The following is a 25,840-nucleotide window of genomic DNA, read 5'->3' on the forward strand; positions in this document are numbered from 1 at the left end:
TGCTTATACAAAGGCTTAATAAATATATAAAAACAAAACAAAAATTACACAAGATAACTGGAGTAGTTAGAATTTACTCTATATGATGTGTGTATATATGTAGGTTTATATGACATAAATACACACACATACACAGAACTTACGATGATTAATATTAGGTATCAACTGGATTGGATGGAAGGATGCTCAGATAGCTGGTAAAGTGTTGTTTCTGACTGTATCTGTGGTGGTGTTGGCAGAGGAGACTGACATTTGAGTCAGTGGACTGGGCGAAGACGACCCATCCTCAATGTGGGTGGGCACCATCCAATGGCTGCCAGAGTGAGTAGAACAAAGCAGCTAGAAGAAGATGGGGTAAGCTGGCTTGCTGAGTCTTCTGGCTTTCATTGTTCTCCCATGCTGGATGCGTCGCTTCTGTTCCTCCTGCCTTTGGACATCAGACTCCAGGTTCTTCAGCCTTTGGACTCTTGTACTTATCCCAGTGGTTTTAGAGGGGCTCCTGGGACTTCGGCCGCAGACTGAAGGCTGCACTTTTGGCTTCTCTGCTTTTGAGGCTTTTGACTCGGACTGAGCCACTACTGGCTTCTTTCTTCCCCAGCATGCAGATGGCCTGTTGTGGGACTTTGCCTTGTGATTGTGTGAGCCAATTCTCCATAATAAACCCCCTTTCATAGATACATGTGAAAACCAGGATACGTGTATCCTATTAGTTCTGTCCCTCCAGAGAACCCTAACACAAACCTACAAATGTATTACTGTGACTATAGCAAAAAATGACAATATGTGGTTTCATATAATTTATGGGTAAGTTGGAAGTCAACAAGAAGTGAAAATATACTTTTAATGTAACATGAAATAAAATAATTTTCAAGTAATTTTAAAAATTGGAGTGAATTAGTTATTACAAACTCTAAAGAATATAAAATTTAAATATCTTCAATAGATTAAACATAGATTCCCAATGAAAACTTGGATATTCAAAAAGAAGACTTAAAGTAAGGGAATTGTGTGGATATACTTAATTGGATATTGGATACTGAATAGTGTATTAATGATAAAGTTTCCAACATTGAGATAAATATTTGTATTAGAATTTGGGGAGCAGATACAGGCTAATTGGTAAATAAAATAGAGAGTAATCTCACTTTGTTTGTACTGGTATAATAAAATATCGCAAACCAAGCAATTTATTAACCATATAGATATATTACGCACAGTTCAGAGAGCAGGGAGGTCCAAGATCAAAGTGCCAGCAGGTTTGTTGTAAATTGTATTAAATTAACAAGTTTCTGTGTGGAAAGTAAACAATGAAAATGTCTATTATGAAAACACAAGGGAACAACAGAGTTTAAACACTTGGTAGTGTTCAATCAGAATGTAATAAAAATTAAGTTATAATTAATACCTGTGCTTATATATTTCCATACAAATAAAATACATAAGGATAATATTTTAGATATTCATCATTATATTAAGTATAAAGTATTTGAATATAAAAGCAAAGCATGTATATATTCAGTAATAGCTGTTGTCTTTATGAGACATTCCTTTCATGTAAGCATAAAGAAAAATGAATATAAAAGTAGAGCTACCATGTGATCCGGCAATCCCACTCCCAGGTATATACCCAAAAGAAAGAAAATCAGTATATCTGAGGGATAGCTGTAATCCCATGTTTGCCGCAGCACTGTTCACAATAGCGAAGATCTGGAAGCTACATGAGTGCCCATTTACAGATGAATGGAGAAAGAAAATGTGGTATATATAAACAATGGACTAATATTCAGCCATAAAAAGAATGAGACCCTGTCATTTGCTACAACATGAATGGAACCAGGGGTCATTATGTTCAGTAAAATAAGCCAGTCACAGAAAGACAATCATCACATGCTCTCACTTACTTGTGGGATTTAAACATCACAACAATTGAACTCATGGAGAGAGAGACTAGAAGGATGGTTACCAAAGATTGAGAAGGATAACAGAAGGGTAGGTAGTAGTAGGGAGGTGAAAACGCTTAATTAATGGCTATAAAAATATTTAGAAAAGATGAATAAGACCTAGTGTTTGATAGCACAACAGGGTCACTACAGTCAATAATAATTTAATTGTACATTTAAAAATAACTAAAGAGTATAATTAGATTGTAACATAAAGGATAAATCCTTAGGGAGATGGAAACACCATTTTTACATGATGTCATTATTATGCATTGCATGTCTGTCTCAAAGCAGCTCATGTGCCCAAGAAACATATACATCTACTATGTACTCACTGAAATTAAAATTGAAATATTTAAAAAAGAAAAGATGAAGATAAAATATTTACAAACATATACCATATCTCACAAACTGGTAGAACACTATTACAGTTAATGTGCTGTCTTAATATAAGGCAAGCCCTTTACTGGAATTGAAGAAGCATGCTTCATAATGTTAGATTAACTTTCTAAACCACTAGTAATATACATTTTTATCATTGCATGTACCTAATGATACAAGTTCAACATATAATTGAAGAAAGTGAATGAGTAAACAATCATAAATGGGATTTTTAAACACTTTTCTCTCAGTGCTTAACACATAAACAGACCAGGGAGCCTATAGAAAGATTAGAACTAGACAAGTAGTTATCACTCATAGGCACACACTCACACATATGTAGCATACTCACATATTTAATTTCACGTATTTTTCCCAAATACACTATAATCTCATAACTCTAAGCATATAAGTAAAAAATATAGGACTACGATTTCAACGTAGTACCACTAGCTAAGCTTGGCCAGTGGACAGTTAAAAAATAAATATTCTAGTTCAACGTTAATTAATACAAAATAAATATCATGTAAAACCAGTTTCTCAGCACACTAGCCACATCTTGGTATACAAAGATGAAGAATATTTCCAGCTTCACAGAAAATGTTCTAACTACAGTTTACCTACGATAGAAGTCAGTAAAAAATATCTGCCAACCTTACATGGTTTTAAATTCAGTAATACATGTCTAAATAACATATGGGTGGAAGAAATTCTCAAAATGAATGGTCACAATTTTTATATGAATTATAAGGAAAATAGAACAGAACTCTTTCTTGTAAAAACTGATTGTCCTCAATGTATATATATTACAAAAGATGACCTAAAAATTAAATTAACTGGAATGCACTAAAATAAAAATAGAAAAGCTAAAATTAAATACAAGTGATGTATAAGAAAAAAATGAATAAACATTAAAAAGTCACGATAAAGAATATTACAGTAGAGAGAACAGCAAGGCCAAAGGTATTTTCAATGAAAATGCTTTTAAAATTTGATGAAAGACTACCAGAAATATACACCTACTAATATATCCACAAAAATAACAAATTTAACATTTTAAAAAATTGATATGGGCCGGGCACAGTGATGCCTCCCAAAGTGCTGGGACTATAGGCTTGAGCCACCACAACGGGCCTATTTCTAGATTAAACGTGGAAATGCCATAATGTTATTTAAAGTTATTTAGAGGCAATAAAACTATATTTTCCTTACATTTTAATGCCTATATGAAATAGAAAATTCATAAATACTCTTTGCCAAATGCAGCACCTCAAATAGAATTCTGAGTATATTCCACATGTATCTAAGAAATTCAGTTTAGACATAAACTTTCCTACAAAAACAGTCTGCAAACTCAGATGACATTACTAGTGAATTATAACATTTAAAAATAAAGCAGTACTCTCACCAAATGCTTCCAGGTTACAGAAAAATGGAAATTCTTCCCGAGATAGCCTTGATACCAAAACTTTTCAAGTTTATAGCTATGAACAAAAACATGGTCAAATATCCTTGTGAACATGGATGAAGAAATAAATCTTACCCTACATAAAATAGATATCCACTTTTTTTTTTTTTTGAGACAGAGACTCCCTCTGTGGCCAGGTTGGAGTGCAGTTGTGTGCTCTCGGCTCACTGCAACCTCGGACCCCCAGTTTAAAGTGATTCTCCTGCCTCAGCCTATAGGTGCTATAGGTGTGCACCACCACGCCCAGCTAATTTTTGTATTTTTAGTACAGATGGGGTTTCAGCATGTTGGCCAGGATGGTCTCGATCGTTTGACCTCGTGATCGGCCCACCTCAGCCTCCCAAAGTGAAGGATTCCAGACGTGATCCACCGCACCCAGCCAGCACTGATATTTTATGAGGCAAATATGCAATGATCATCATAGATTTATTTCAGAAACAAAGGCTGGTTTAACATTTGAAAAAATAAAAGTAGTTTATAAAATGTTATATAAACAAAACACATATCATTCCAACTGATACAAATTAGTAAAATGGTACAATTGATAAAATCTATTAGAAAATGAGAATATTATAAAACTGCTTTGCAATGAGATAGGAAGAAGAAAACTATCAAGATTTGTAAATATGAATAACATGTTGAAGTATTTTTTGCCAAAACCAGGAAACGATACATATGATACACACAGAACTTTGATTGCACTTTCTATTCAACTATGGGTATAAAACCCTACCCAGTGAAAATAAATGAAAATAAAACTAAGTTATAGCACATGGATTTAAAAAAATAAAAGTGTGATGATTTGCAGATAAAATGTTCTTTATATAGAACACCCAGAAAAAAATCAATAGTTGACATAATAGATTCAAATATATAAAATCAGTGTAATAAGTAAATATAAAATAAAAATGCAGATATCAGTTGTATTTCTATTTGTAACAACAAAAATTACTAAAGGGAATTTTAGAATCAGGATGCCATTTACAAAAGCATGAATATAAAATACCTACATTTCTGTATGACTTCAATCGCACAAAATACAAAATACGATAGAGAGAAATTAAAGATAACACAGTACATTGAAGGAAACACTTTATGTTGATTAGAAAAGTCAATATTATAAAGAAGCTCATCTTTGAAAATTAGAGAATAAATGCAGTCACAAACGATCCCATGAGAGGCTCTTTTTTTTCCTGATAGCTTTATTGAAGTGTCATGTACAAAGCATAAATTTCATCCACTTAAAATGATTAAAAATCAATGATGTTTAGTATATTCACAGAGTTACAACCATCACCACTATTGGAATTTAGAAAGTTTTCATCACGACACAAAGAACGTTCTATCAATTAGTGGTCACCTCCTATTTCCACCTCCCTTAGGCATTGGCAACCACTATTCTACTTTCTGTCTCCATGGGTTTGACTGTTCTTGATACTTCATAGAAACTGACTCATATAACATGCAACTTTTAGAAAGGCTGAATACCACAAATATCATGTTGTGCAAAATGAGCCCGACACAAATGCTGGGATATCTGTACTTTAGTAATTGTGTGTATCCTACTTCAATAATTGACTTAGAATTTTCTTATTAGAGCAAATAACATAATTCATTTCAAGATTTATGCAATCATAATATTATTCCTATTTTGAGAAATATAAAATTTATCTGATGCACTGCAAATGCAAATGCTTTACTTCTAAAGCTTATGCTTACAATGATATATTACTGTAGATCCACACTGGTTTGATTTGAGTCCACGTGCATGTAGCATTGCACAGTTGTGTTCAGCATGATCTGACTCTTTTATCCTGCAATGGAAAGAAATCCATATTCTGTTACATTTTAGGCAAATGATTCATGAGACAAAAGCATTTTCTATGTACTGTAAGAAAAGAACTTTATGGAAAATGGTAATTAAATTTCTCATAATATTAGTAAGAGTCATTATTCTGAACACTCAATAGCATGGTTCCCCTTCATCCACGAGGGATATGTTTTCAGACCCCAGTGGATGCCTGAAACAGCAGGTAGTACAGAACCTATAGAGAGATTATGTTTTCTCTACACGTTCATAACTATGATAAAGTTTAATTTCTAAATTAGGCACAATAAGAGATTGACAACAATAACTACTAATAAAAAAATTATAGCAATATGCCAACAGCACTACTATTGTGCTTTGAGGATATTCTTAAGGAAAATAGTAAGAGTGCCTTTTTAATAAAAACAAGCTCTGCAATTCCCTGATAGTCCATCTCAAGCTTGTCCAACTGGCTGCCCACGGGCTGCATGTGACCCAGGACAGCTTTGAATGTGGCCCAACTTAAATACATAAACTTTCTTAAAACATTCTGTGATTTTTTTTTTTTTTTTTAGCTCGTCAGCTATCATTAGTGTTAGTGTATTTTATGTGTGGCCCAATACTATTCTTCTTCCCATGTGGCCCACAGAAGGCAAAGATTGGACGCCCCTGGTCCATCTCATAACCAAGAGGGTTACTAGCTGACCGACGAGCAATTGACATATAGGGACTACTATGGTCTATTGTAAAATAATTATGTCAACATTTCACTAACTTTCCACATCTTTCTTCATGTATATGATTCCACATAAATTTATTCATATTAGTCTTCTGAATTTATCCTTTATATATTTTTTATATAGCACCATACAAAACAACTTACTCATGTTTGAAAGTCAGACCGTTTATTGTCACCCATGGATGATGACTGCTGTTACGAAACACACCAATCCATGAGGAAGGTAAAATGGCAGTCAGAAATTTCTAAAAGAAAAGAATTTTCACTTAAATAATAATTATGAAAACATTATAAAGACAATATATTAAAGTTGAAAATCACTATTTGCAGTACCAAAAACTTTCATAAATGTTTATGATTTTGATATAAATGAACTCTTCAATGTTTATACTTAGTACTTTCATTCTTATTCTCATGTTAATAAAGACATCTTAATTCTTGCATTATAATAGTTACCCCAATTGACTGAAAAAACACAGGAAGGATTTAAATAAGTTTCCTGATACTGTGCATTCATTCCTCCAGATACTGTGACAAAATCAATCTATATTTGCACTATATGTCCCAGAGTTGGAGATTTAGAAGAGAAATGAGAGGTTGTCATTCAGAAATAAATGACATAGAAGCTACAGATTGTGTTTTCTGGGCACCACACCATTCTTTAACTAGATAAGCCCTCACTTTTTTATCTGATTTGGTTTTGGTGGAATAACAGTGGTCCTGACCACGTGGTGTAGACTCATCTCTCTCTGCTACTCTCTACTAAAAATAACTATTAAACTCTAGGATTAATGAAAGACAAAAGCAATGGAGAACTCTGAAAAATGGAAAGAGGAAAATGACATTGTCTGGGACCCTAGCATCAGGATTCAACAAAGTATCTGAGCGAGCATGTTAAGTTTCCCACCCGACAGAAGAAGGTGACCTAGGCCTGCTGTTTCCCCGCACCCAACCTGGCAACAGGAGGAGGCCCAGCAAAGCTCACTCCTGCTCTGTATTTAAGGGGAGTCCCATCCATACCACCAGGCGAGGCTGGTACCACTGGCGAGGATGATCTACCAGGAGACCTGCTATCAATACAGCCAGAGGAAGTGCTTCCTTCTCATTCCAAGAGACACCAGGGTGGATGTGGGTGAGGGGGATCAGCAAAGCCACCCCATGACTACCAGTGCACCACCCAGGGTCCTCTTTGTCCCTGAGGGCAGGAGACCCACTTCCCCATCCAGAGACAAGGACTCAATGGATTCTTAGTGCTCTTTGTACATAGTACAGCAGTGAACAGTAACATACTACTGATAACTGCAATAATATGGAGGAATTGCACAAATATCAGATAGGAGTGAAAAACACAGACATGAAATTCACACTGTATGATTCCCTTTATATAAATTCAAGAACAGGCAAATGTTATTTATAATATTAAAAGTCAAGACAGTGTTTTGGAGAGGAGTCAGGGTAAGTGATGAGTGTACACACAGGGGTGGAACTGCTAGAGCTGGAAACTTTTATTTCATGATCTGTCTTATATCACATGAGTTCATGCACTTTGCAATCAATCTGCATGATCAGATCATATCATTCCTGATAAAATTAGATGCAACATTTATTGTGTATTCAAAGTATTTATAGAAGCATGGTTTTCCTTGAAAACAAAAACTGAAAATAAAAGTACATTAGCAGTATATAACTTTAGAAACATTAAGTCAATCAATTGAATATTACATAAACTTGAAAATATATAAGATAATTATATGTACACACACATGGATGTTTCCTACAAATGTATTATTCACTGAAAGAAGCTTTTCATAAAATCTTTGAAACATTTATATCTTACCATTTCTTCTTCATTATCTATAGAAAGCAGACTAGAGTTCTTTGAAGCACAGGCCAGCAAACTCTCTGCCCAAGTTCTTTTTTCCTTGCCAATGTAATAACAACTGTTGGAATATGTAATCCACTCCTCAGGACAATGGCCACAATGACGTACTAAATAAAGATATGAATTACTATGCAGAACAATATGAACGTTTACAAATGAAAATTCATTTACATATTTGCAACAGTATAAACCTGTATGTGCTTAACATATTTATGCATCCTTACAGGCTTATGAATATATGTTTTAAATAACCGAGTCAGTCATACACACATGCACAGACAAGGGTTAGCCTCTCATCCCTAACTGTGTTCCCATATAAAGCAAACCACCAAAAAAAATACACTCTCCACATGTCTTGAACGTCACTGATACACAACTGCTTTTTTAGGATAGTAAAATTATTCATTTCATATCATCTCATAGCAGTAGGAAACTTCTGTTAATTGGGAGAAAGAGGGTAGAATGATTTTAAGTGAGTATTTCTACTTATCGGAGAAAAGGAAATGCTGCCTTATAATCTTTGTTTATAAATATTTATGGCTGAATTTTATGGCTTATTTTCTGCAAAAATGCCATCATTCTTTTATATGCCTTAAAACAGACACAAAATATAAATTGTACTAATATCAGAACGTTGAAAATAAAAGTGTACCTTTCTGAGTTCTTGTATTCGGGAAAGAATTGTTCTGTTCCAGGATTGTAATAGAAAAATTAAAATGAGTTTTATAAAAACTAGTATCTAGATAAACCATAATGAGTTTAGTTTCTTACTTTGAAACTTTGTGTGTTATTTAAAATGGGGACAATCTTTAATAAAATTCACTTTTTCTATAAAAATAAATGACTAGATCTTCGAAAGAAATATTTTTAAAGACTTTAGCACAAAACTTCACCATCTCTTGTAGTATTTGACGTAACCACTTTCAAAAATTAATTCGTTTTTCTAAATACTTTTCTCCTATAGCATGCATTTGAATTATGAATTCAGAAAATACATCGTATGTGTATGTGTGTGTATATATATACAGATAGGTTACACACACACAAAAATAAACACATATTCTCTACAATGATTTTGTTATTTATGTTGTGAAAAGTTCAGAATAACCATATTACTTCTGGGTCCAAATTATACTAATATCTGAACGTTGAAAATAAAAATGTACCTTTCTGGGTTCTTGTATTCAGGGAAGAATTGCTCTGCTCCGGGACTGTAATAGAAAAATTAAAATGATTTTTGTAAAAACTAATATCTAGATAAACCATAACAAGTTTAGTTTCTTACTTTGAAACTTTGTGTGTTATTTAAAATGGGGACAATCTTTAATGAAATTAACTTTTTCTGTAAAAAATAAATGAAGTAATAGATCTCTGAAATAAACATTACAATGAGAGTTCTATTCTTCAACAGTATGAAATATTTTGAGGCACTTCCAAGCATTAAAGTAAAATGTTCCCGTCTAATCTTTCAAGAATGTGCTTACAAGGAATAAGAACTATTGTTTTTAACACAGTGGCCATCAGGACAATGCAAATGATTCCCAGGACCTCAGCAGTGAGCTTCTCTGGAGGTGGCAGTAAACCTGCAGGGAGAGAAACAGAGGCACTGAGAGAGGGGAGATAGAGAGTTGATTAGGATTCCATACTAGAGAACCCACATGCACAGGGAAACATAATGATAACCTCTGGCCTCTAAATCTACATCTACTCTGGTAATCTTTCTCTCAGAATATACCAGTTCATTTTCAGGAAACATAATGTTCCATGAGTGGATCGCCGATTACGGTTGAACAATGCCCTAATAAAATTAGTCTTCTGATGTCATATTAGAATATTAGATCCCAATTATGAACTCTGATTCTCACAAGTGCAAAATATTCCCAAATCTTTCCCCACCCTTCTGCACTCAACTGCACGTCCTAGAACAATAATATCGAAGATCTATTTAATGTGTTACCTTGGCAGTCATATATTTGATCAATCCCTTGATGGTTCACAGAAGGATTTTGAAAGTTTAATTCTACTTGGAATATTTCCTGTTCGGTTCCTGAAATGGAGCTTTTATTGCCTTTAGGTTTCCTTTGCTGCCTCTTTGGCTCCTGGGCCAGACTCACTTCTGAGAAGGTTCCTCTTTGTTTATTCATCTCTGCAGCTGTGTGATGTTAGGGACTGTGCTCTATGATAACTGTACTTAAGAAGCTATAAACGGTGTATATTTTGATAGGATCCCTGGTATAGGCAATTTGCATATGTTGGGACTGAGCAGTAATGTTTACTTTGCTGTTAACAAATGTAAAATGCTGGTACTAATTCCCTAAAGCTTTAAGCAAAAATCACATGATACAATTGGTATTTTTTTAGAGATATTCTGTATTTGACATAATATATCTAGTGGAAACAATAAAAACATTAAACCTGTGAGAAATAGGAAGTTCATGAAAAAAATTTGTATTAAATTAAGTTTAAATTCTTCAAAAATATTTAGCACCAATAGAATGCATATGTTAACAATTAAAATACTGTATTTAGAAATACAAATACACTATTTCTTATGATAGGTTTAAGATTCCCTGATGGTTAAGCATATTGTGCCATAAGATAAAATAGTTCTGTTAGCATATAGAGTAACTTCTTATACTAAAAATTCATTTTTTAAAAGGACATGAGGTATTGTCAAATGATTTTTTTTCTAAATTAGGAAATTGGAAAATTCATTAAGATTTTAAAAATATATCTTATATCTTGTAAAACAGTACATTACTCTATGCATAAAGTAAATACTATTGAAAACAAAATGCATTTTTAAATTGCTTCTTTTACACAAGAAATTGGTAATTGATTTAAGGACTTAAATTGGAAAACTTAAAATGATGAATAAACGTGTGGGCCATCTGTGGAAGAACAGTGTCCAATCAAACTTTCAGAAAGCTCCTATGGTTGTATAAGTCAGTGAGGGTCGCTTTGGTTGTATAAGTAATTGTAATAGTTCAGATAATGTAATTTAATAATCTAGTCAATGAGCTCTGTAGTCAGTGAGACTACAATTAATTCTAGCTTTGCAAGTTATAATGGGTGACCTTTACTAAATTACTGCGTGTCTACTAACCTAGTTTACTAATCTACATTGGGAAAAATAATTTATAAAGTATACTACATGCAAAACTAAACACACAACCTGGGACATGTTAGCACTGAATATATAATATATATTTTGCCTATTTTTAACACAATTGCCATTTTATTATTTCTGATTGGCATTAGAGTGTGTAAAATAACTCATTAATTAGGCATCTCATGTCAGTGTGGTACATCTGTTTTGCAATGTTCGGTTCAATTGTTTCAGGTCTTCCAATTGTTTATAATTCAGGTCAGATGCATTTTATGGAAATGACTTCATCCTTGCTTTTATTAAAAATTAAAACTACTTTCATTAAATCCAGGTATGAGATTGAGAATTAATGTTTGACATTCACAATTTGAGGTATCCATTTTAAAAAAAATTTTTAGAGGTTGCTCTAAATGTAATATACAATTAAGCCAGTAAGGATTACAAAATCCAAAATGAATTGTTCATTGTCATGATGGTTATGGGTTTCACTCTGAATTACATTGATTGGCAAACCTATTATTATGTGTGCATCTACTTGAGTGATTCTCCACAGGCAATAACTCTAAGAAATTCTCAAACGTATTTTATATTTTGGCTCGTTTTTCACCTTGAATTATTCACATGAAGAGAGTTCTACCTTGATTTTACTCTATATAAACTTTATCTCAGGTGCATCACAGCCAGTATTTACAAACTTCTACTAAATGAGATGAGCAAGTAGAGAAACAGGGAGAGTAGCAACACATACCTTCTGTCACCAGAAAGCCACACGCCCTTCAGTGGAGAGGTCAGGTTACCTCCTAAAGACACAAACCTTATCTGTGATCTTCACAGACTGCCCTTTGAAGGGTCAGAGTGAGGCAAGAGTGGAAAAAGTAGATTCCTCGCCAATGTGTCACTTCAGATTTGAACAGGAAATTCTCACCCTAGGGCTATTTTGAATCAGTTTATCTCATCACACACTCTATAATATAGGAGACTTTGGGTGGCTAGGGTGGCATTTAGTTCGTCCATTTTCAGTGCCTCTTAGAAATTATTTTAATAGTCGACAGGGTCGGGGGAGAGCAGAGATTTGACCCATGGAGTTGATTGTTTCCTTCTCAGTCACAAACACCAAAATCTTGTAACTTTTTAAAAGTATCTTATATGTTTACTTTCCACCTTTAGACAAGCTGCCTAAAAGTTGGCATTATATACTTCTTTATCATACACCTCTATCTCTGTTATCATACTAAAATATTTGAATAATCTTATCAATCGGAATTTAATGTACTTGTCACTGTTTTCAGAAAATGCTACGTTTTCAACTTTACTGTAACTGACATGAATTTTCAAACTTATCTTCTTGATTTCTTTGCCGTAGTTCTTAAAATTCCCTCATTCATTTTTCTTCTTTATGTAAGTTAACCAGATTCCTCTGATTAAAATAAATGTCTCTTGAAAGAATAAAATATTAAACAATACTGAACTATATCTTTATGCCAGAGACTGATCTAATAAAAAACTACCTACAATATTGTTCACCGATTCCTTCTCTAATCATGACTTATTGTCTCAATTTTAATAGAAATATTTGTTTTAATGATTAAAGCTTAAGTTAAACTAAGTAGGGAGGTAAAAGCAATTTTTAAGATATCACCTACTTAAAAATGGGGAGGACAGAAAACAGATATTTTTTAAAACATAAGTAAAATGATACATGAGTGCCGGGGTGTGGTAGCTCATGTCAGTGATCCCAGCATCCAGAATCACTTGAGCTCAGGAGTTTGAGGTCAGCATGATACACAGGATGAAACCCCATCTCTTCAAAACAAACAAACAAAAAAAATTAGCCGAGGATGCTGGTGTTTGCTTGTAGTCCCAGCTGCACTGGAGGCTGAGACTGGAGATCGCTTGAGCCCTGGAGGTCAAGGCTGTAGTGAACTGAGTTAGTGTCACTGCACTGCAGCCTGGCTGACAGAGCCAGACCTTGTCTCAAAAATAAGTAAACAAAAATTTTAAAAAAATGGTATACGAATATCAGGAAAAAAACTATAAATTATCTAGTCATATTAAATAAAATCTTTTCATCATTTATTTTCTATCAAGAAAAGGGTGAATGTTTATGCATAATTCTATTGCCCAGGCTGGAGTACAGTGGTGCCATCTCAGCTCACTGCAACCTCCACCTCCTGGGCTCAAGTGATTCTCCTGCCTCAGCCTCCCGAGTAGCTGGGATTACAGGCGTGCACTAGCATGCCTAGCTAATTTTTTGTATTTTTAGTAGACGAGGTTTCACCGTGTTAGCCAGGATGGTCTCAATCTCCTGACCTCGTTATCCATCTGCCTCAGCCTTCCAAAGTGCTGGGATTACAGGCATGAGCCACTGTGCCTGGCCATTCTCTGAAATCTAAAAAGTTGAAATTTAAATCTATATTTATTTCTTTGCACTGAGAATTATTATTTGCCCTTCCATCAGAATGGCTAATGTTGGTAGGTGTATATGTTTTTCTGTAAAATATATTGTAATATATTTTCACAAAATAAATTAATAATGTTATATGCATATATGCTTGTGTTTATATTGTATCTATTTCTACTACAAGTACATTTTTTATATGTACATTTTATTACATTTTCATTAACTAGGTTTTTTCTGTTAGTCATATTATGGAATTAAAACAGTGAAATCATTCACTAAGGATGCCACATAACATAACATATCATTCACTAATGTTTTTTGTTTCAGTTTGAAATACTGATGTCTACTACTGCTACAAACATCCACTTGGAGTTTGCCATTAAATAGTGTTATACTGTAATTGTTTGCTTAATGACAGGGATACTTCTGAGGGATGTGTCTTTAGGCAATTTCATCCCTGAGTCAACACCATAGAGTGTATTTACATAAACCTAGATGGTACAGCTACTACACACCTATGTTATATGGGATAGACTATTGCTCCAAGGATACAAACCTGTACAACATGTTACTGTAGTGAATAATGTAAGCAATAAACAGAATGATAATTTTTGTTTATCTAATCATATATAAACATAAAAAAACAGTAAAATATCGTTTTAAAAAAAGGGGGAAAAAATGGCATGCTTTTATAGGGCACTGACTATGAATGAAGCCTGTGGAAATGGCATTTTCCCTGGGTAAGTCAGTGAGTAAGTAGCAAGTGAAAGTCACGGTCTAGGATATTACAGCACACTACTGCAGGATTCATAAACTCTACACTAGGGTACACTATAGTTATGCAGCACGTTTTTTCTTTAGCTAATAATAAATTAGCTTACTGCAATTTTGCTGGTTTCTAAATTTTTCAATTTTTGAAAACTTTCTGCCTCTTTTTAAATATCCTTTATTTAAAAACAGAAATTGCACGGCCTTAAAAACTATTTTCTTTATATTCTTATTCTACAAGCTTTTTTCTATTTTTCATTTTAATTTTTCTTTTTAACCTTCTAAAAAAACTAACACAAACACACGCATTAGCCTAAGCCTACACAGTGTCATCCAGATCAATATCACTGTCATCCCCTCCACATCTTGTCCCACTGGGAGGTTCAGGGGCAATAACACATGTGCAGCCGTCCTCTCCTATGGTAACAAGGCCTTCTTCTGGAATTCCTCCTGCAGGACCTGCCCAAAGTTGATTTTCAGGTAACTGATTTTGCAGAAGTAAAAGGAGTACACTCTAAAATAATAATTAAAAGTACACTACGTTAAATACATAAACCAGTAACACTGTTTATGTATTATCATTATCAAATGTTATGTAGTATATGTAATTGTGTGTGCTATACTCTATTCCACTGGCAGCATGGTAATTTGTTTACATCAGCATCACCACAGACATGTGAATAATACACTGTACTGCAACTATTGCTATGACATCACTAAGTCACAGGAATTTTTCAGCTCCGTAATAATCTAATGGGACCACTATCTATGTGCAGTCTGTCATTGACCAAAACATTTTGTGCCATGTGACAGTATATCATGTTCTTTGTTAATCGAAATACAGGTTCCTACTGTTTGAGCATTTAATGTGAATGAAATTTATGCTTATACAAAGGCACAATAAATATACAAAAAGAAAACAAAAATTACACAAGATAACTGGAGTAATTAGAATTTACTGTATATGATGTGTACATATATATATGTTTATATGACCTAAATACACACACACACACAGAACTTACAATGATTAATATTAGGTGTCAACTGGATTGGATGGAAGGATGCCTAGATAGCTGCTAAAGTGTTGTTTCTGGCTGTATCTGTGACGGTGTTGGCAGAGGAGATTGATATTTGAGTCAGCGGACTGGGCGTAGACGACCCATCCTCAATGTGGGTGGGCACCATCCAATGGCTGCCAGAGCGAGTAGAACAAAGCAGCTAGAAGAAGGTGGGGTAAGCTGCCTTGCTGAGTGCTCGACTTTAATTTTTCTCCCGTGCTGGATGCTTCCTTCCAACCCTCCTGCCCTTGGACATCAGACTCCAAGTTCTTCAGCCTTTGGACTCTTGTAATTACACCAGTGGTTTTACAGGGGCTCCTGGGACTTCGGCCACAGACTGAAGGCTGCACTTTAGGCTTCTCTGACTTTAAGGCTTCTAACTCAGACTGAGCCACTACTGGCTTCGTTCTTCCCCAGCTTGCAGATGGCCTATTGTGGGACTTTGCCTTGTGATTGTGTGAGCCAATTCTCCCTAATAAACCCCCTTTCATATATACACGTATCCTCTTAGTTCCGTCAGTCAGGAGAACCCTAATGCCGAACGTACATATGTATTACTGTGACTATTGCAAATAATGGCAATATCTGGTTTCCTATGGGTTATGGGTAAGTTGGAATTCAATAAGAACTGAAAATGTACTTTAAATGTAACATGAAATAATTTTCAATGAATTTAAGAAATTAGAGTGAATTAGTTATTAATGAAAATAAAATTTAAATATCTTCACTAGATTAAACACAGATTCCCAATGAAAACTTGGATATTCAAAAAGAAGACTTAAAGGAATTATGTGGATATACCGAATTGGATATTGAATAGTGTATTAATGACAAAGTTTCCAACACTGAAATAAATATTTATATTAGAATTTGGGGAGCAGATACAGGCTAATTGGTAAACAAAATAGAGAGTAATCTTACTTTGTTTGTACTGGTATAATAAAATATCACAAACCAAGCAATGTATTAACCATACAGATATATTACTCACAGTTCAGAGAGCAGGGAGGCCCAAGATCAAAGTGCCAGCAGGTTTGGTGTAAATTGTATTAAATTAACAAGTTTGCATGTGGAAAGTAAACAATGAAAATATTTATTATGAAAACATAAGTGAAAAACAGAGTTTAAACACTTGGTAGTGTTCAATCAGAATGTAATAAAATTAAGTTATAATTAACACCTGTGGTTCTATATTTCAATACAAATAAAATACATAAGGATTATCTTTTAGAGATTGATAATTATATTAAGTATAGAGTAATTTGAAGGTAAAAGCAAAGAATGTATATATTCAGTAATAACTGTTGTCTTTATGAGACATTCCTTTCATGTAAGCATAAAGAAAAATGAATATGAAAGTAGAGCTACCATATGATCTGGCAATCCCACTCCCAAGTATATACGCAAAAGAAAGAAAATCAGTATATCTGAGGGATAGCTGTAATCCCATGTTTGTTGCAGCACTGTTCACGATAGGCAAGATGTGGAAGCTACCTGAGTGCCCATCCACAGAGGAATGGACAAAGAAAATGCAGTATATATAAACAATGGAGTAATATTCAGTCATAAAAAGAATGAGACCCTGTCATCTGCTACAACATGAATGGAACCAGGGGTCATTATGTTCAGTAAAATAAGCCAGTCACAGAAAGACAATCATCACAGGCTCTCACTTACTTGTGGGATTTAAACATCACAACAATTGAACTCATGGAGAGACAGAGTAGAAGGATGGTTACCAGAGATTGAGAAGCATAGTGGAAGGGTAGTAGTATGGAGGTGAAAATGTTTAATTAATTTCTATAAAAATATTTAGAAAGGATGAATGAGACCTAGTGTTTGATAGCACAACAGAATCACTACAGTCGATAATAATTTAATTGTACATTTTAAAATAATTAAAGAGTATAATTAGATTGTAACACAAAGGATAAATCCTTAGGGAGATGGAAACACCATTTGTACATGATGACATTATTATGCATTGCACGTCTGTCTCAAAACAACTCATGTACCCAATAAACATATACACCTACTATGTACCCACTGAAATTAAAATTGAAATATTTAAAAAAGAAAAGATGAAGATAAAATATTTAAAAACATACCTTGCCCCACGAACTGGTAGAACACTATTACAGTTAATGTGCTGTCTTAATATAAGGCAAGCCCTTTACTGGAATTGAAGAAGCATGCTTCATAATGTTAGATTAACTTTCCAAACCACTAGTAATATACATTTTTATCGTTGCATGTACCTAATGATACAAGTTCAACATATAATTGAAGAAAGTGAATGAGTAAACAATCATAAATGGGATTTTTAAACACTTTTCTCTCAGTGCTTAACACATAAACAGGCCAGGGAGCCTATAGAAAGATTAGAACTAGACAAGTAGTTATCACTCATATGCACACACTCACACATATGTAGAATACTCACATATTTAATTTCACATATTTTTCTCAAATACACTATAAGCTCATAATTCTAAGCATATTAGTAAAAAATATAGGACTACGATTTCAATGTAGTGCCACTAGCCAAGCTTGGCCAGTGGACAGTTAAAAAATAGCTATTCTAACACAGCATTAATTAATACAAAATAAAGAACATGTAAAACCAGTTTCTCAGCACACTAGCCACATCTTTGTGTACAAAGATGAAGAATATTTCCAGCTTCATAGAAAATGTTCTAACTACAGTTTACCTACCACAGAAGTCAATAAAAAAATCTGCCAACCTTACATGGTTTTAAATTCAATAACACATGTCTAAATAACATATGGGTGAACGAAATTATCAAAGTGAATGGTCACAAATTTTATATGAATTATACGGAAAAAAGAAAGTCTTTCTTGTAAAAACTGATTGCCCTCAATGTACATATATTACAAAAGATGGCCTAAAAATTAAATTACCTGTGAATGCACTGAAATAAATTAAAAATAGAAAAGCTAAAATTAAATACAAGTAATGTATAAGAAAAAAATGAATAAACAGTAAACAATCACAATAAAGAATAATGTTACAATAGAGAGAAGAGAAAGGCCAAAGGTATTTTCATTGAAAATGTCTTTAAAGTTTGATGAAAGACTACTAAGAATATACACCTATTAACACATCCACAAAAATAATAAATTTAACATTTTAAAAAATTGATAACGGCTGGGCACAGTGATGCCTCCCAAAGTACTGGGATTATAGACTTGAGCCACCAGAACTGGCGTATTTCTAGATTAAACATGGAAATACCATTATGGTCTGTACAGTTATTTAGAGGCAACAAAAGTATATTTTTATTACATTTTAATGTCTATATGAAATAGAAAATTCATGAATACTCATTACCAAATGCAGTACCTCAAATAGAAATCTGAGTATATCCTACATGTATTAAAGAAACTCAGTTTAGACATAAACTTTCCTACAAAAATAGTCTACAAACAGATGGCATAACAGGGAATGATAACATTTAAAAATAAAGCAGTACTCTCAACAAATGCTTCCAGGTTATAGAAAAACAGAAATTCTTCCCGAGATAGCCTGGATACCGAACCTTTCAAGAATATAGTTATGAATAAAAACATGGTCAAATATCCTTGCGAACACGGATGAAGAAACAAATCTTACCCTACATAAAATACATATGCACTGATTTTTTTTTTTTTAAGACAGAGTCTCCTGTTGCCAGGTTGGAGTGCAGTTGTGCGCTCTCGGCTCACTGCAACCTCCCACCCCTGGTTTAAAGTGATTCTCCTGCCTCAGCCTCTCCAGCAGCTGGGACTATAGGTGTGAACCACCATGTCCAGCTAATTTTTGTATTTTTAGTACAGATGGGGTTTCAGCACGTTGGCCAGGATGGACTCGATTTCTTGACCTTGTGATCCCCTTGCCTCAGCCTCCCAAATGGGTTGGATTACAGGCCTGAGCCACCACACCCAGCCAGCACTGATACTTTGATATTTTATGAGGGAAATATACAATGATCATCATGGATTTATTTCAGAAACAAAGGCGGGTTTAACATTTGAAAAAATAAAAGTAGTTTATAAAAAGTTATATAAACAAAACATATATCACTCCAACTGACACAAATTAATAAAAAATGTTACAATTGATAAAAATCTATTAGAAAATAGGAATATTACAAAACTGCTTCAATACGAGAAAAATAGAATGAAAAAGACACCAAGCTTTGTAAATATGAATAACATGTTGAAGTATTTTTTGCCAAAACCAGAAAACGATACATATGATACACACAGAACTTTGATTGTACCTTCTGTTCAACTATGGGTATAAAACCCTAGCCAGTGAAAATAAATGAAAATAAAACTAAGTTATAGCACAGGGATTAAAAAAATAAAAGTGTGATGATTTGCAGATAAATGCTCTTTATATAGAACATCCAGAAAAAATCAATAGTTGACATAATAGATTCAAATATATAAAATCAGTGGAATAAGTAGATATAAAATAAAAATGCAGACATCAATTGTATTTCTGACAACAAACATTACTAAAGAGAATTTTAGAATCAGGATGCCACTTACAAAAGCATGAATATAAAATACCTACATTTCTGTATGACTTCAATCCCCCAAAATACAAAATACAATAGAAGTTAAAGATAACACAGTATATTGAAGGAAACACTATGTCGATTAGAAAAGTGAATATTATAAACAAGCTAATCTTTGAAAATTAGAGAATAAATGCAGTCACAAACAATCCCATGAGAGGCTCTTTTTTTGCTGGTGGCTTTATTGAAGGGTCATGTACAAAGTATAAATTTCATCCACTTAAAATGATTAAAAATCAATGATGTTTAGTATATTCACAGAGTTACAACCATCACCACTACTGAAATTTAGAAAGTTTTCATCATGACACAAAGAAACTTTCTATCAATTAGTGGTCATCTCCTATTTCCACCTCCCTTAGGCATTGGCAACCACTATTCTACTTTGTGTCTCCATGGGTTTGACTGTTCTTGATACTTCACAGAAACTGACTCATAAAACATGCAACTTTTAGAAAGGCTGAATACCACAAATATCATGTTGCGCAAAACGAGCCCGACACGAATGCTGGGATATCTGTACTTTAGTAATTGTGTGTATCCTACTTCAATAATTGATTTAGAATTTTCTTATTAGAGCAAATAACATAATTCATTTCAAGATTTATGCAATCATAATATTATTTCTATTTTGAGAAATATAAAATTTATCTGACGCACTGCAAATGCAAACGCTTTACTTCTAAAGCTTATGCTTACAATGATATATTTTTGAAGATCCACACTCGTCTGAAAAAAGTCCACGTACATGTAGCATTGCACAGTTACGTTCAGCATGATCTGACTCTTTTATCCTGTAATGGAAAGAAATCCATATTCTGTTACATTTTAGGCAAATGATTCATGAGACAAAAACATTTTCCATGTACTGTAAGAAAAGAACTTTATGGAAAAGGGCAATTAAATTTCTCATAATATTAGTAAGAGTCATTATTCTGAACACTCAATATCGTGGTTCCCCTTCATCCACGGGTGATATGTTTCAAGACCCCAGTGGATGCCTGAAACGGCAGATAGTACAGAACCTATAGAGAGATTATGTTTTCTCTACACATTCGTAACTATGATAAAGTATAATTTCTAAATTAGGCACAGTAAAAGATTGACAACAATAACTACCAATAAAAATTATAGCGATATGCCAACAGCACTACTACTGTGCTTTGAGGATATTCTTAAGAAAAAAGTAAGCATGGCTTTTTAATAAAAACAAGCACTGCCACTGCAATTCCCTGAGAGTCCATCTCAAGCTTGTCCAACTCGCTGCCCATGGGCCGCACGTGACCCAGGACAGCTTTGAATGCGGCCCAACACAAATACATAAACTTTCTGAAAACATTCTGAGATCTATATATATACATTTTTAGCTCGTCAGCTATCATTAGTGTTAGTGTATTTTATGTGTGGGCCAAGACTATTCTTCTTCTTCCAATGTGGCCCACAGAAGCCAAAGATTGGACACCCCTGGTCCATCTCATAACCAAGAGGGTTACTAGGTGACTAATCAGTGGGTAGACATTATGGACTACTATGATCTTTTGTAAAATATTTATGTCAACATTTCACTAACTTTCCACATCTTTCTTCATGTCAATGAGTCCACATATATTTATTCATATTATTCTTCTGAATTTACCATTTATATATATTTTTATATAGCACCATACAAAACAACTTACTCATGTTTGAAAGTCAAACCGTTGATTGTCACCCATGGATGATGACTGCTGTCACGAAACACATCAATCCACGAGGAAGATAAAATGGAGGTCAGAAATTTCTAAAAGAAAAGGAAGAATTTTCACATAAATAATAATTATGAAAACATTATAAAAGCAATATATTAAAGTTGAAAACCACTATTTGCAGTACCAAAATTTTTCATAAATGTTTATAATTTTGATATAAATGAACTCTTCAACATTTATACTTAGTACTTTCATTCTTATTGTCATGTTAATAAGGACCTTTTAATTCTTGCATTATAATAGTGACCACAATTGACCAAATAAACCCAGGAAGGATTTAAATAAGTTTAGTGATACTGCGCATTCATTCCTCCAGATACTGTGACTAAATCAATCTATTTTTGTACTATATTTCCCAGAGTTGGAGATTTAGAAGCGGAATGAGAGGTTGTCATTTGGAAATAAATGACATAGAAGCTACAGATTGGGTTTTCTGGGCACCACACCATTCTTTAACTAGATAAGCCCTCACTTTTAACTGATTTGGTTTTGGTGGAAAAACAGTGGTCCTGACCGGGTGGTGTAGACTCATCTCTCTCTGGTACTCCCAGCTAAAAACAATTATAACCCTGTGATTAATGAAAGATAAAAACAATGGAGAACTCTGAAAGGCGGAAAGAGATAGATGACATTGTCTGGGACCCTAGCATCAGGGATCAACAAAGTGTCCAAGCGAGCATGTGAAGTCCCCCACACGACAGAAGAAGGTGACCTAGGCCTGCTGTTTCCCCGCACCCAACCTGGCAACAGGAGGAGGCCCAGCAAAGCTCACTCCTGCTCTGTATTGAAGGGGAGTCCCCTCCACACCACCAGGCGAGGCTGGTACCACTGGCGAGGATGAGCTACCAGGAGACCTGCTATCAGTACAGCCAGAGGAAGTGCTTCCTTCTCATTCCAAGAGACACCAGGGTGGATGTGGGTGAGGGGGATCAGCAAAGCGACCCCATGACTACCAGTGCACCACCCAGGGTCCTCTTTGTCCCTGAGGGCAGGAGACCCACTTCCCCATCCAGAGACAAGGACTCAATGGATTCTTAGTGTTGTTTGTACATAGTACAGCAGTGAACAGTAACATACTACTGATAACTGCAATAATATGGAAGAATTGCACAAATATCAGATAGGAGTGAAAAACACAGACATGAAATTCACATTGTATGATTCCCTTTATATAAATTCAAGAAGAGGCAAATGCTATTTATAATATTAAAAGTCAAGACAGTGTTTTGGAGAGGAGTCAGGGTAAGTGATGAGTGTATACACAGGGGTGGAACTGCTAGAGCTGGAAACTTTTATTTCATGATCTGTCTTATATCACATGAGTTCATGCACTTTGCAATCGATCTGCATGACCAGATCATATCATACCCGATAAAATTAGATGCAACATTTATTGTGTATTCAAAGTATTTATAGAAGTATGGTTTTCCTTGAAAACAAAAACTGATAATGAAAGTACATTAGCAGTATATAACTTTAAACACATTATTAAGTCAATCAATTGAATAATACATAAACTTGAAATTATATAAGATAAATACATGTACACACATATAGATGTTTACTACAAATGTATTATTCACTGAAAGAAGCTTTTCATAAAATCTTTGAAACATTTATATCTTACCATTTCTTCTTCATTATCTATAGAAAGCAGACTAGAGTTCTTTGAAGTACAGGCCAGCAAACTCTCTGCCCAAGTTCTTTTTTCCTTGCCAATGTAATAACAACTGTTGGAATATGTAATCCACTCCTCAGGACAATGGCCACAGTGACGTACTAAATAAAGATATGAATTACTATGCAGAACAATATGAATGTTTACAAATGAAAATTCATTTACATATTTGCAACAGTATAAACCTATATGTGCTTAACATATTTATGCATCCTTACCGGCTTATAAATATATATTTTTAAATAACCGAGTCCGTCATACACACATGCACAGACAAGGGTTAGCCTGTCATCCCTAATCGTGTTCCCATATAAAGCAAACCACCAAAAAAAATACACTCTACACATGTCTTGAACGTCACTGATACACAACTGCTTTTTTAGGATAGTAAAATTATTCATTTCATATCATCTCATAGCAGTAGGAAACTTCTGTTAATTGGGAGAAAGAGGATAGAATGATTTTAAGTGAATATTTCTACTTATTGGAGAAAAGGAAATGCTGCCTTATAATCTTTGTTTATAAATATTTATGGCTGAATTTTATGGCTTATTTTCTGCAAAAATGCCATCATTCTTTTATATGCCTTAAAACAGACACAAAATATAAATTGTACTAATATCAGAACATTTAAAATAAATATGTACCTTTCTGGGTTCTTGTATTCGGGAAAGAATTGTTCTGCTCCAGGACTGTAATAGAAAAATTAAAATGAGTTTTATAAAAACTAGTATCTAGATAAACCATAATGAGTTTAGTTTCTTACTTTGAAACTTTGTGTGTTATTTAAATTGGGGACAGTCTTTAATAAAATTCACTTTTTCTATAAAAATAAATGAATAGATCTTCGAAAGAAATATTTTTAAAGACTTTAGCACAAAACATCACCATCTCTTGTAGTATTTGACGTAACCACTTTCAAAAATTAATTTGTTTTTCTAAATACTTTTCTCCTATAGCATGCATTTGAATTATGAATTCAGAAAATACATTGTATGTGTATGTGTGTGTATATATAGACACACAAAAAAACAAACACATATTCTCTACAATGATTTTGTTATTTATGTTGTGAAAAATTCAGAATAACCATATTACTTTTGGGTCCAAATTATACTAATATCTGAACGTTGAAAATAAAAATGTACCTTTCTGGGTTCTTGTATTCAGGGAAGAATTGCTCTGCTCCGGTTTATCTACCGGAGAATTGCTTTGCTATGGTTTATCTACTAATACCTAGATAAACCATAACAAGTTTAGTTTCTTACTTTGAAACTTTGTGTGTTATTTAAAATGGGGACAATCTTTAATAAAATTAACTTTTTCTATAAAAATAAATGAAGTAATAGATCTCTGAAATTAACGTTACAATGAGAGTTCTATTCTTCAACAGTATGAAATATTTTGAGGCACTTCCAAGCATTAAAGTAAAACTTTCCCATCTAATCTTTCAAAAATACGCTTACGAGGAATAAGAACTATTGTTTTTAACACAGCGGCCATCAGGACAATGCAAATGATTCCCAGGACCTCAGCAGTGAGCTTCTCTGGAGGTGGCAGTAAACCTGCAGGGAGAGAAATAGAGGCAATGAGAGAGGGGAGATAGAGAGTTGATTAGGATTCCATACTAGAGAACCCACATGCACAGGGAAACATAATGATAATCTCTGGCCTCTAAATCTACATCTACTATGGTAATCTTTCTCTCAGAATATACCAGTTCATTTTCAGGAAACATAATGTTCCATGAGCGGATCGCCGATTACGGTTGAACAATGCCCTAATAAAATTAGTCTTCTGATGTCATATTAGAATATTAGATCCCAATTATGAACTCTGATTCTCACAAGTGCAAAATATTCCCTAATCTTTCCCCACCCTTCTGCATTCAACTGCACGTCCTAGAACAATAATATCGAAGATCTATTTAATGTGTTACCTTGGCAGTCATATATTTGATCAATCCCTTGATGATTCAGAGAAGGATTTTGAAGGTTTAATTCTACTTGGAATATTTCCTGTTCGGTTCCTGAAATGGAGCTTTTATTGCCTTTAGGTTTCCTTTGCTGCCTCTTTGGATCCTGGGCCAGACTCACTTCTGAGAAGGTTCCTCTTTGTTTATTCATCTCTGCAGCTGTGTGATGTCAGGGACTGTGCTCTATGATAACTGCATTTAAGAAGCTATGAGTGGTGTATATTTTGACAGGATCCCTGGTATAGGCAAACTGCATGTGTTGGGGCTGAGCAGTAATGTTTACTTTGCTGTTGACCA

At 34.0% G+C, this 25,840-nt stretch overlaps 1 protein-coding gene across 2 annotated transcripts; it reads right to left on the reverse strand.

The window, feature by feature from the left end:
• Nucleotides 1-4,984: 4,984 nt before the first annotated feature.
• On the reverse strand, nt 4,985-25,840 carry LOC105463186 (NKG2-C type II integral membrane protein-like). 2 transcript variants are annotated; one of them, XM_071072245.1, is made up of 11 exons: nt 25,508-25,840; nt 25,035-25,133; nt 24,216-24,260; nt 23,518-23,669; nt 21,822-21,922; nt 20,842-20,936; nt 9,702-9,800; nt 9,384-9,428; nt 8,173-8,324; nt 6,480-6,580; nt 4,985-5,603 (listed from the first exon to the last, which is right to left on the reverse strand). In XM_071072245.1, exons 1-11 carry the CDS (start codon nt 25,692-25,694, stop codon nt 5,492-5,494), a joined length of 1,188 nt encoding a protein of 395 aa, XP_070928346.1. In that variant the 5' UTR covers nt 25,695-25,840; the 3' UTR covers nt 4,985-5,491. The 2 variants fall into 2 exon arrangements, with proteins under 2 accessions (XP_070928346.1, XP_070928347.1); XM_071072246.1 differs by lacking the exons at nt 20,842-20,936; nt 21,822-21,922; nt 23,518-23,669; ... (1 more) ...; nt 25,035-25,133; nt 25,508-25,840 and adding an exon at nt 10,175-10,385.

Source organism: Macaca nemestrina, chromosome 10, assembly GCF_043159975.1.
Source record: "Macaca nemestrina isolate mMacNem1 chromosome 10, mMacNem.hap1, whole genome shotgun sequence".
Taxonomy (NCBI): Eukaryota; Metazoa; Chordata; class Mammalia; order Primates; family Cercopithecidae; genus Macaca; species Macaca nemestrina.

Excerpts from the sequence above, each read along its gene's own strand:
- LOC105463186 (XM_071072245.1), bottom strand. The coding sequence starts at position 25,694 with ATGAATAAACAAAGAGGAACCTTCTCAGAAGTGAGTCTGGCCCAGGAT. Across the intron at positions 24,261-25,034 it reads AACAATAGTTCTTATTCCTC|TCCTGGAGCAGAACAATTCT; the intron begins GTAAGCGTATTT and ends TTTCTATTACAG. Across the intron at positions 20,937-21,821 it reads GGTTTGACTTTCAAACATGA|GATAAAAGAGTCAGATCATG; the intron begins GTAAGTTGTTTT and ends TTTCCATTACAG.